This window comes from Leptodactylus fuscus, chromosome 1, assembly GCF_031893055.1.
Source record: "Leptodactylus fuscus isolate aLepFus1 chromosome 1, aLepFus1.hap2, whole genome shotgun sequence".
In the NCBI taxonomy this organism is placed as follows: Eukaryota; Metazoa; Chordata; class Amphibia; order Anura; family Leptodactylidae; genus Leptodactylus; species Leptodactylus fuscus.
The window spans coordinates 287,554,907-287,568,390 of record NC_134265.1 but is presented as its reverse complement, the minus strand read 5'-3'; the positions used below and the strand labels follow the sequence as shown (position 1 = coordinate 287,568,390).

Here is a 13,484-nt window from a genome sequence, read left to right as displayed (position 1 = left end):
GTTTATAGATGTGGTATACACATTGTTTAATAGTGGGAGGGGGTTCATGTGATAATACTATATCAGGACTGTGGTCTTTGGATGGTTTGTATTATTTAATATATTTTTTGCATTATTACAATATCATGATTACCATCAATATTATTCTTACAAGGACTATATAGAAATGGCGTATAATTTTCATAAGCACGTTGACACGTTTATACCACACCCCTTTATAGCAAGAATGATAAATGTCACCGTAGTGCTTTGAAATGGCGCAATATGGTGGACACTGGTAGCACCAAGTCTCTCTTCATACTTGATGCTTATGTCAAGGAACTCTGTAGGAACATCATACTGGATATAGGATACATAGGATTATATTACTGGACGTAGGATATACAATACTGTATTGCTAGATATAGGGTACATAGGGCCATATTACTGAATATAGGGTACATACGACTATGTTACTAGACATAGAATATACAGGACTATATTACTGGGTGCATGATATACAAGGCTATATTACTCTATATAGTCATACATATACATATTATATAAAACTATATTACTAGATATAGGATACATAGAACTATATTACCAGATAGAGAGTACATAGGGCAATATTACTGGAAATAGGGTACACAGGACTATATTATTAGATTATATAGGAAATACATGCATACACATCACTATATATATACTGTATATATAGGGCTACTCAGTGTCCTGCATTGATGCCAATGAAAAGTGGCATCCTTCTTACCCCTACACATTACTAATGGCTCTGTAAGTTATGTGTATGTTGTTGTGACACCTGATGAAGTGCCAGTCCTTGCGCTACATGGGAACATCACACAGACTGTTTAGCTCTGTTCACGCAAGTCAGCTCAGATGATGCTACCTTGTATTCGTACCCCATGAGATGAGACAAGTATAAAGTGCCCCCATATCTATAAAGTGCCCCCATATCTATGAAGTGCCCCCATATCTATGAAAGTTGTGCATTCCTCTGGCCAGCAGACAATGTGTAGTTGCCCCAACAGAGTGCAGCTTTACCTCAGGGAAGATTAACCTGCGGATGCTCTCAGCTAAGGTGTGCAGGTAGACCCTGGTGCGGCTGCTCTTCCTCTGTGGCGCCTCTTCTTGCAGCCGCCTCTGCCGGACAGTGGTATCGGTGCAGATAGGTGTTGGTCCAGCAGCCGCGGTACTGGCGGGCACCTCGTCGTCACCCTCCTCTGATCCCTGGCTCTGTGTCAGCATAGAGAAGGGACATTCTCCCGACAGCTTTAAGTCTTTGAGCTTGGTGCAGAACATGCTGCCGGCTCCTCCACGGGCTTCAGGTGCTCTTCTCCTGTGGAGGAAGGACAGGACTAGCAGGAGCCGGACCCCATGACAGGCTCTGGGAAGGTTTCACATGAGCGGCTGCTGGAGTCTGGCTGGGCGGAGAGTGGGGGAGGCTCCAAGAGGCTGCAGCAGCCACCACACACCTCCCTCTGCACTTTCTGTGGGGACTGACTGGTGTCAATTAATATCAAAAGGGGTACTCCTAAATAAAGCTAAAACATAACCTTTATTCATATCATTTAAAATTAATTTCTCATCATGTCCCACTAAAAGAATGTATTTGCGGACCTATGGTAAATCCAGTCCGTTCAAAATTTGTAACACACGGAAATCAAGGGTTAACCTCTGCCTTTCAGTTGAATGCCTAGTTCTATTAGTAACTAGTGATACATTCGGCCAGAGGCTCCCATGGGGTTAATCTCAGTTCACACACTCCAATACACACTGGGTAAGGCTCACGTTGTGGTTTACTGAGGGGGATGGGTTTATTGTTATCTGGCAACTACTTGTAGGCTAGCGGAGCAGTCTCTAGGATCTTCCCTGTGGGTCGGCACACAAGCGTCCTGACTCTTACACCACCACCTATGCTCATAAAGTGCTGCATTCAGCCTGTCACTACCCCCTACTGCTGCTCTAGTCAGAGTGGGCAACACAGTGCTTTTCAGATCAGGCAGTTCTTTAACCCTTTAGGGTCTACTAGTTGTTGCCACCTCAGGGAATAAATGATCAGAGGGGTCCTGGATGCACATCCATATATCCCTTGGGGTCCATACCATAAACACTAGTGTGACAAAGAATACAATCCATTCACTAGTATTTGCTACATATACTAACAAGTTCCCTCCCTTGGGATATAAACCCAGAGTACGTGCATGCTGTGTTCGCATGTACATCATATTCAGATCTACAAGTCTCTCACAGTTCATAGCATAACTCTGAAGTAGCCATGATTGCATTTGATACGTTGACACTCATTTGGTCACATCACACTACTAATTTATTAAGGGTTCCAACCCCAGGATTTCCGTCAAGCATCACCCCTCACATATACAGATGTTTTTATCCCCATTTAGTTGCGATATGACCAGACACCTTGTTGGTATATATTACGGGGTATCTTTCTCCCCTGCTATCGGTCTTGGTTCACCTACAGATCCTATTTTACAGAGAGGTTAGGTTAGGGGAACACTCCCTGTCCCATATTGCAATATCGATGTATACTGTGTTCAACAATCGATCAATCCACCCAGATGTGGCTACTGTTTTCACTAGTTTGGAGCACCCATTAGTGGAGGGTGTTTCCCCCTTTTTATAGATCTCACAGATGCTCCAAACCCCCTTTTCCGGTGGTTGGTGGTTTCTACAATTCTCCGTACACGATTATGATCACAGATCACCTACTGCCTCTCTATGTATCGTATCTGCCATATCGCAATATATCTATGCCAGGAGGAAGAGTTAGACACACCCTGTGTTTTTTACCGAGATGGACCATAGGTCCATTTCATAGATCGTATAAATATTATCATTACAGGAAGGGGAGAAAGGAATTATTTTCATTTAAACCCTTAGGTCTGATGCAATCAAATCGAAAGATCCATTGCGTTTCTTTGCGCAGGATCATATTGTTCCAGTCTCCACTCCGTGCGTTTTTTTTTTACGCATTCTATCCCTTGAAACTTCAAGCTAAAGACATCCCCCCTATGGGCTTCTCGTATGTGGTTGGCGACTGGTGTGTCTGTTCCTCTCAACACGTCGCCAACATGTTCTAAGTTGCGTCTACGAAACTGCCGTTTCGTTTTTCCCACGTAGTTAATTTTACATGGACATGATATCAGGTAGACAACACCTTCAGTACGACAGGTGATAAAGTCGTTCGTCTTATAGATTTTACCCGTGGCATGAGCTGTTATTTCACGGCCCTTCTGGATGTACCCACATGCCCTACAGGCTCCGCATTTGTAGGTCCCCAACGGTAATTCAGAGCTCAACCAAGTAGTTCTTGATTCTGGTTCTAAGTGACTCTGCATTAATTTATCCCCTATATTCCACCCCCGTCTGTATGTCACTGAGGGACTTGGGGTAATGACCTTCTTCACATCTGGGTCCTGTTGTAAAATCCCCCAGTATTTTTCTAATATCTGGCGGACCTCTTTTGCATGTTGGTCAAATGTGCCAATGAGTCTTATAACATTATCATTCTCTTTTTTGGGCCTAGGTGTTAGTAATGCCTCTCTTGGGGTGTCTCTTGCTTGTTTCCTAGCTTTCTCCAGGAGGTATCTGGGGTAACCCCTATTTGTGAATCGTGTTGTTAAAGATTCACATTGTTTATCAAATTCGGCCACAGTTGAGCAGTTACGCCGTACTCGTAAATATTGGCCTATCGGTATACCTCTCTTGAGAGGCTGAGGATGACTGCTGTCAAAACGCAAAAGGGCGTTCGTCGCTGTTTCCTTCCTGTACAGAGTAGTAAATAATTTTCCTGTTTCTGAGATGTTGATTTCTAGATCCAGAAATGCAATATTTTTAGAATTCATCGTAGAAGTAAATCTAAGGTTCCAATCATTTATGTTCAGGAATTGCACAAATTCCATGAACAATTCTATTGGTCCCGTCCAAATCACCAACACGTCATCGATATAACGTAACCATAAGGCTACGTGTTGGGTCCACTGATCACAACTTTCCCCAAACACTACCTCCTCCTCCCACACCCCCAGATATAAATTTGCAAAGGTCGGTGCTGCGGGGCACCCCATTGCGGTGCCCCGTCTTTGATGGAGAACTCGACCATTAAATAAGAACGTGTTATGGGTAAGTATGAACTCAAGTAGTTGGAGGATGAACGTGTTGTGTTGAACATATTGGGTCCCCCGGGTCCCCAGGAAGCGCCCCACAGCCCCACACCCCTGATCACGGGGAATGGAGCTGTAGAGCGCCTCCACATCTAGAGATGCCAGGGTCGCCCCAGGTGGTAAATGGATGTCCTCCAATTGCCGGAGGACATCCATAGTGTCCCGGGCATACGACGGGAGCGCCAGAACAAAAGGGCGTAGGATGGTGTCCAAGTATATACTGCGCCCTGTGTTAACCCGTCGATGCCCGAGACAATGGGGCGACCCTTCAGGGGACTATACCCCTTATGAACCTTCGGTAAGCAATAGAAGGTGGGGACCCGGGGGTTGGACGGACACATGAATTGATGTTCTTTTGATGATATTAAGCCCTCATCTCTGGCTTGGTTCAATATGGTGACCAATTCTGCTGTATAAATGGGGGTGGGATCTGAGGCCAAGATTTCATAACTGGTGGGGTCCAGAAGGACATCTTCACACATTGATATATAGTGGTCACGGTTCATGACCACTATGTTGCCCCCTTTGTCCGAAGCTTTAATGATAATGGACTTATCAGATTCAAGCGATCTCAAGGCTTTCATCTGATATTGGTCCAGATTTGATCTTTTAAAGCTCAGATTTATGGGCAGTTTACCAAGTTGTTCGACCACCATCTTCTCAAAGATATTGATATATTTAGAATCGCATGGTGGAGGATCATTGCGATTTTTCGGTCTCAATTGTGTTAGGGGTTTGGGTTCATTTTGTCCCTCACTCTCACTTAATAGACCCTCTAAAATGCGAATTCCTTCCAGATCCCCCACCTCTACCCCTAGATCCCGAGCCACCCTATTCTCCACTGTACACATGTATTTGGACCAACGTAATTTTCTGGTGAAGAGGGCTATATCTTTAACCCAATCGAAATGATGGAACCTTGTTGATGGAACAAATGATAAACCTTTGGACATGACCTGTATCTCTACGTCAGTGAGTATTCTGTCTGATAAATTAATGACCTGGAGTAAGTCTTTATTTATATCTTCTTCTATGAAGTGCCCCCATATCTATGAAAGTTGCGCATTCCTCTGGCCAGCAGACAATGTGTAGTTGCCCCCACAGAGTGCAGCTTTACCTCAGGGAAGATTAACCTGCGGATGCTCTCGGCTAAGGTGTGCAGGTAGACCCTGGTGCGGCTGCTCTTCCTCTGTGGCGCCTCTTCTTGCAGCCGCCTCTGCCGGACAGTGGTATCGGTGCAGATAGGTGTCGGTCCGGCAGCCGCGGCACTGGTGGGCACCTCGTCGTCACCCTCCTCTGATCCCTGGCTCTGTATCAGCATAGAGAAGGGACATTCTCCCGACAGCTTTAAGTCTTTGAGCTTGGTGCAGAACATGCTGCCGGCTCCTCCACGGGCTTCAGGTGCTCTTCTCCTGTGGAGGAAGGACAGGACTAGCAGGAGCCGGACCCCATGACAGGCTCTGGGAAGGTTTCACATGAGCGGCTGCTGGAGTCTGGCTGGGCGGAGAGTGGGGGAGGCTCCAAGAGGCTGCAGCAGCCACCACACACCTCCCTCTGCACTTTCTGTGGGGACTGACTGGTGTCACACTAATTCCTAGATTGCTCCATGTATGGTGGTGTATACGGACTAGGGGGTCTGTCACCAGCATGGCCGGCAAACTGAGCAATAGCCCAGGGCCCCAGCACTTGCAGGAGCCCCCTGTCGGTGGAATACTTTCCCCCTTAGTATAGGGAAAGTATATGTCGGAAGGCTGTGTAGCTGCAGAGACTCAGACACTTCAGCCAGTGCTGCAGGTCTTAAAAGAAATAGCTCCACTCAGCGCTCTCAGGAGGTTCCCCCCTCTCTCTGCCTGCCCTCTGCCCACCAATGAGAGGGGTCAGGAGAGCCCAGGAGGCGGGGTTTATCCCTATACAGAAGATGGACCCTGCCGAGCTCCTGCCGTACTGTAGCCTGCACAGAAGAGAAGGAAGCAGAGGAAGTCCAGCAAAGTGACAGTAAAAAAAGAACACAGGTACATGCTGGGATTACTATGCTCATTAATGTCAGACATTTGGGGTGATTCGTTTAGTTTTAGTAACTCCATGTGCCTCATATTAATAGCAGTTAACCCCATCATGTCCCTCACATTAACCCCTGTGTACCTCACATAAGGGTTACTAGAATGTGAGATATATGGGGGGTACTAATAATGAAGATACTGTATTATTACCTCCATGTCTCACATATCAGTAACTCTTATGTATAGCACATGGCTAGACTTTTTATCCACAATCGTCCTGGTAGAGCGGTCAACGGGTAACATGACAGTATTTAGTCCCGGTATAGCGGTCAGCAGGTGACGTGACAGTATTTAGTCCTGGTATAGCGGTCAGTGGGTGACGTGACAGTATTTAATCCTGGTATAGAGGCCAGCAGGTGTCGTGATAGTATTTAGTCCTGGTATAGCGGTCAGTGGCTGACGTGACAGTATTTAGTCCTGGTATAGTGGTCAGCGGGTGATGTGACAGTATTTAGTCCTGGTATAGCGGTCAGCAGGTGACGTGACAGTATTTAGTTCTGGTATAGCGGTCAGTGTCTGATGTGACAGTATTGAGACCTGGTATAGCGGTCAGCGGCTGACATGACAATATTTAGTCCTGGTATTGCGGTCAGCGGGTGACGTGACAGTAGATATAGCAGTCAGTGTCTGATGTGACAGTATTTAGTCCTGGTATAGCGGTCAGCGGCTGACGTGACAGTATTTTGTCCTGGTATAGCAGTCAGCGGGTGACATGACAGTATTTAGTCCTGATATAGCGGTCAGTGTCTGATGTGACAGTATTTAGTCTTGGTATAGCGGTCAGCGGCTGACGTGACAGTATTTAGTCCTGGTATAGCGGTCAGCGGCTGACGTGACAGTATTTAGTCCTGATATAGCGGTCAGTGGCTGATGTGACAGTATTTAGTCCTGATATAACGGTCAGTGTCTGATGTGACAGTATTTAGTTCTGGTATAGCAGTCAGCGGGTGACATGACAGTATTTAGTCCTGATATAGCGGTCAGTGTCTGATGTGACAGTATTTAGTCCTGATATAACGGTCAGTGTCTGATGTGACAGTATTTAGTCCTGGTATAGCAGTCAGCGGGTGATATGACAGTATTTAGTCCTGGTATAGCAGTCAGCGGGTGACATGACAGTATTTAGTCCTGGTATAGCGGTCAGTGTGTGACGTGACAGTATTTAGTCCTGGTATAGCAGTCAGCGGGTGATGTGATAGTATTTAGTCCTGGTATAGCAGTCAGCGGGTGACGTGACAGTGTTTAGTCCTGGTATAGCGGTCTGTGGGTGACATGACAGTATTTATTTCTGGTATAGCGGTCAGCAGGTGCCGTGATAATATTTAGTCCTGGTATAGCGGTCAGTGGCTGACGTGACAGTATTTAGTTCTGGTGTAGCAGTCAGCGGCTGATGTGACAGTATTTAATCCTGGTATAGCAGTCAGTATCTGATGTAACAGTATTTAGTCCTGGTATAGTGGGTGACATGACAATATTTAGTCCTGGTATAGCAGTCAACGGGTGATATGACAGTATTTAGACCTGGTATAGCAGTCAGTGGCTGATGTGACAGTATTTAGTCCTGATATAGCGGTCAGCGGGTGACAAGACAGTATTTAGTCCTGGTATAGCGGTCAGTGGCTGATGTGACAGTATTTAGTCCTGGTATAGCGGTCAGCAGGTGATGTGACAGTATTTAGTCCTGGTCTAGCGGTCAGTGGCTGACGTGACAGTATTTAGTTCTGGTGTAGTAGTCAGAGGGTGATGTGACAGTATTTTGTCCTGGTATAGCAGTCAGTATCTGATGTAACAGTATTTAGTCCTGGTATAGCAGTCAGCGGGTGATATGACAGTATTTAGACCTGGTATAGCAGTCAGTGGCTGATGTGACAGTATTTAGTCCTGATATAGCGGTCAGCGGGTGACATGACAGTATTTAGTCCTGGTATAGCAGTCAGCAGCTGATGTGACAGTATTTAGTCCTGGTATAGTGGTCAGCGGGTAACATGATAGTATTTAGTCCTGGTTAGAGCAGTCAGTGGCTGATGTGACAGTATTTAGTCCTGGTATAGCAGTCAGCAGGTGATGTGACAGTATTTAGACTTCATATAGCGGTCCTATTTGATAACTGTATGTATATAAATATTTTTTAGTGCATAGGGAAGGGCATATGCCTTGTTGCTTTTGCACCTGATCTTTAAAGATAAAGCACAGAAGCAACTAGTTTGCCTAGGCAAAAAAAAAAAACTTATAAATTTACAACCACTTAAAAGACATTAAGAATACCCCTGTAAGTACCAGTGATAGGCTCTGCAGCACATCGAATTAACAGAATGTGACTATGTTGTATGTACAAGTGGGGCCCCACTTTTAATTTTTCCCAGGGCCCCATTTTGTCTAAAATCGGCCCTGCCTATATTGTTCCATGTATGCTGTGTACAGACTAGTGGGTTCTGTCACCAGAGCTTGTGTCACCTTACCATGCTTGGGTCGTCCTCTACAAGTGGTTACATGGTTAGTTTGCCACTAGCCTAGACATAGTGATGAGTAACCAATATTTAGGCTGGGAGTAGACAGAGATTTTTGACTGGACCATTGTAGGTAAATGGAGTCGCAGTGCGTTCCGAAGATAGCTGCGACTGTGACTCTTAGTCATTAAGCAATGAAACATGTCAGATTTTTTTGTGACTGTAAGTGGCAGCACGCTCTGGGTCCTAGTTCAACTACATTCGCCTACATTTGTGAAATAGTCGCAGGACAACTCAGCAATCTGTGGTCATGCGACAGGAATCGCAGCCAAAATTGCTTTGTAGCCATAGTCTTATTACTATAGCTATGCCTGGGAAAGCTGGGTGGTAATTAAAGGTGTCTTCCAGCCTTAAATGGAGTTTTCATACTACATGATAGGCCATTAATCTGTGATCTGTCATGGTCTGACACCCAGACCCTGCACAGATCAGCTGTTCCTGCAGCCTTCAGGTGCTGGTTGATCAGGTGTAATAGGAGCAGCACCGCAGTTCTCAAGAACCATCACTATGCAGTACCACCTCTATTAATTGAATAGTACACATTCCTCATCCACCAGTGCATTTTTGCATCTGGAAGCTGCCGGTACAGCTGATCTGTGTGGGGTCCAGGTGTTGAATACCCACAGATAACATACTAATAGGTGGATAGGTCATCAGTATGAAAAATCCATTTGGGACAGGAAAACCCCTTTAGGTTAAGGCCCCACATAGCGGGCCCCAGCGTGAAAGCACTGCGATAAAACCATGGTGACACAGCGACGCATTTTTTTCCCACAGCTTTTTTCACAGACAGTCCGTAGAGGTTCTTTCTGCAGACTTTCTGCTTCCATTATACTTATGGAGAAACCGCCGATGTTTCCATAGACATGATTGACATACTGCGATTTCCCAAACCATGATGGTTTTTGGAAATCACAGCATGTCTGCTGCAATGTGTGGAGGGGATTCACTAGAATCCCATCCACTTTGCAGTGACTGTCATGTTTACGCCATGTGGGGACCTGGCCTTAGGCTGAAGCCCCCAAAATGCTGCATTTTACAGTATCTGCAAAGTGGGTGGGATTCTGGCTAACACCATCCATACATTGCTGAAAAAAAATCATCAGCGTAAAGCTGCCTTTTAAGAACGCTTGTAAATCATAGCGAGGCAACTGTATGTGTCTGTAATGACGGCCGTAAATGACGGCTGTAAATGACGGCCGGCCGTCTTTTCCTATAGAACTCTATGTAAACGTTTTATGACGGCCGTAAAAGACACACAAATTACACACAAATGACGCCTGGCGTTACTCTGTGTGAATGCAGCCTTAGTGGTACCGCCACATGGGAAGGTTCTGCAGTTGAATTTCCATTGTAGAAAATCAGCAAAGCATTAGGTTTTCCTTCTCCAATTCAGCGAGGGAATATCCAGTGTGGATCTGTCCCATACACCTATGGTGTATGGCGGAACCAAAAGGAAGAAGTTTCAATCCTTTATATTTCCATTTCTTTCTAATCCAATTTTGGCTCTGTCATCAAAAAGTTTCCACAAAATCCCAGCTCTGCACAATGTCCCTTGTAAAATTGCCAACACATCAAGTTCACTCTCCCTGTGCGTTAGCTAAATGCTTCATTATGACATACAGTCAGTGTCACTTTGCTAAAGAGTAATGGCATACCTGCCAAGTCTATCAGAGAGTAATGAAGGACAGCAATAGGTGGAACACACAGTGCTATGCCCATTCATTTGGGCCTACTCCAGAGCGAGAAGCCGCGACTGTCGGAAGCTGCGACAGTCGTGGCAGATGCATTTTGTCCCTAATGTAACGCGGCTTCCCGCGTCACAATCAGGACCAAAATACAACATACCGCCCCCCATGTGAACTAGCCCTAAGTATTAGCCAATCCCTGCCTGCCTGTGTGTATAAATCTGAGTTTACACTGCACTTGTTTCACACTGTTGAGGTCAATCATAATACCCCAGAGATATGCTGTCTGTAAAGGAAAAATTAATTAACAGGCCAAGATCGACCTCCGCCATCTTAGCCTGGAGAACCACAAGACACATGGTGGTCGTGTATCAAAATGGATTCTGGTTTAATGGTGGCTAGAACAAAGTATATATCACATGGCATAGACAGAACAGGATTGGCTAGTATAATTAGCATACATCCATTGGTGGAGAAGTTTGTAACAATAGCCCTGATGCATATCTATTGGATAAGAAACTGGAGAGAGGTCACACCCCCCTGAGGACTCTAAAATGGAGTCTTGTGAGCACATGGTCTGGTGACTGCAAACTTCACACAAAATGGCAGCCATCAGCACATGTCTCAAATACACATCCTAGATGTCTATCTCATGGTATTCTAAAGACAATAGGCATCCTGTTGGAGACAATTAGCTTAATTACCCTTCTCTTGTCCCTTTATCTTTGGAAGGGTCTTTGGTCTTTGATCCTTTCCTAACAATGCCCATGGTTCCTGCCGAACTGTCTCCATTTTAATTAGTTTCTTTGTAAGATAGCATCACCCAATACACAGAGCATAGTATTTACATAACCAGTCTGGCAAGATCCAAACTGCATCTCTCTGGGAGAGAGAGATGGACAGATAGAACCATCTCAGCCCCCACCTCTATACACAATTTTTCATAAGATATTATTGTTCCCCCACAACACTATGAAAGTACACCAGAGGTTTTCGGTTTAAAGGCAGGAGAAATGCATAGAGACATGTTCTAGGTGTTACTGCAATTAAAAACTGCATGCTGTTCTTCAATTAAGAAGCACCATGTAAACCCAGCCTAAAAGTGTCATGATCTGTTGCTGTTTGTCTGTTTCTATGTCTGAGTTATGTTCCTGTTTGATGCCAGATCATATATGTAATTCTATGTATTAATTTGCTTTATACTATGTATCCCTGTCTGTGTGGATGTGTTTGTCCTTCTGTCATGTTTGTATCTCTGCTACCTATGGCCTTCAGGCTTCTGTTATTCATGTACTTCTGGCCCACGTGCTTTTGTCATTGCTTCTGCTACCTGTGGCCACCAGGCTTCCATTGTGTACAATATTTATGTTTGTACTTCTACCTATGGCCTATGAGCTTCTGTTATTACCTCTGACACGTGTTGCCTACAAGCTTCTGCTATACCTCCAATAGCTGTGGTCTTTGAGCTGCTGTTACGAATGCTTGGCCTATCCGCCTTCCGTTTTATACCTCTTCTACCTTTCCTACACTCTGCTTTGTAAACTTGTCTCATATTCTGGCCTGTTCCTGATGTGGTACCTCTGTTACCAATCCAGAACTGTCTGTGTATGTATTCTGAATGTTCCAATTTTAGTCTTTTTTTCACACCCTCTATTTTGTCACATTTTGTGGTATACTGCACCATAAGTTGTCTGGTCCCTTGCTACCAACATCAGGACCAACTCAGCAGTCAGGGCTCGTTCACATTATACAGGTATACAGAGCGCCCGGTCTCCATTATACAGGTTTCCGTTTCCTGCCCGAAACTGTGTAGGAAACGGAAACCTGCAGGCATTTTTCAAACCCATTCAAATGAATGGATTTGAAAAGTGTCCGGCCATGAGCGCCCATGAGCATTTTGTGCTCTCCGCAGCGAAACCGTTTTTTTTTTTAACCAGACACAAAGTCAGACGTGCAGGACTTTGTGTCCAGTTTTAAAAAAAACGGTTTCGCTGCATAAAACGCTCACCAGCGCTCACGGCCGGACACGGTCTGTCAGGTTTCCGTCTTCTGTCTGCAGAACACAGAAACCTGAGAACGGAGACCAGACGCTGGTGTGAACCCAGCGTCAGTGACTTGGCAGACTCCCCGTTTGGACGTGAAAGTACTGTCCAGTGGCGTAACTAGAAACTGCAGGGCCCATGGCGAACTTTTTACATGTCCCTCCCCAGCCACCCGACTGACACCCACCGAAGACCCCGACCGCCGCCCCCCCACCGCATTCCTGTGCTCTCTATTATGCCCTATAGTGGCCCCTGCACACGCTATTATGCCCCATAGTGGCCCCTGTACACAGTATCATGCCCCATAGTGAACCCTATACACAGTATTATGTCCCATAGTGTCCCCTATACACAATATTATGTCCCATAGTGGCCCCTGCATACTGTATTATGCCCTATAGTGGCCCCTACACACACTTTTATGCCCCACTGTGGACACCCATGTACAATTATTATACTTTGGGGACTTTTCAGACCCCAGAGTATAATAATCGGAGACCGAAGGGAGTTACCAACATAAAAAACACTGTTACTCACCTATCTCTGGCTCCGCTGCAGTCCATCTTCCTGGGTTGTCCCGGTCATGTGACGTCAGGGAGAGTCACAGAAGTAGGCCCGAACCTGCCCGAGGTAAGTAACATGGTTTTTTATGTTACATTACCTCCCCTGGGCCTCTGATCATTATACTTGGGGGTCTGAAAAGACCCCCCGAGTATAACAATGATGTTTGTGGGGCCCGTGGCGTCACTTACCGATCCCAGCCCCTGCCAGGATTGGTAAGTAAATAGCGCCCGTTACCGGCTGGAGTAACTCCAGCCGGTAACGGCCTATTAAGAAAATAAAAAAAAGTGGTAGCAGCTATCGCTGGGCCCCTAATGTCCTGGACTCTACCCCTGCTTCCCATGTAGTTACACCACTGGTACTACTGACTCCCACACCAGGGTGCTGGGAAATGCAGTTTTAACTTCTGCAATGTGGCTCCAATCTCCTGATGTGCCCC

At 45.6% G+C, this 13,484-nt stretch overlaps 1 protein-coding gene across 2 annotated transcripts in view; it reads right to left on the bottom strand.

Annotated features, from left to right (window-relative positions):
* The window catches only part of GUCY1A1 (guanylate cyclase 1 soluble subunit alpha 1), a 41,107-nt gene extending 35,389 nt beyond the window's left edge, over positions 1-5,718 (bottom strand). The window contains exon 1 of one of the 2 annotated variants that reach the window (XM_075288371.1): positions 5,305-5,718. In XM_075288371.1, the coding sequence (XP_075144472.1) occupies positions 5,305-5,562 (258 nt within the window). In that variant the 5' untranslated portion in view covers positions 5,563-5,718. Of the gene's footprint in view, positions 1-1,044; positions 1,457-5,304 lie in introns of those variants that run through there. The other variant, XM_075288365.1, reaches the window with a different exon arrangement.
* Positions 5,719-13,484: the final 7,766 nt, after the last annotated feature.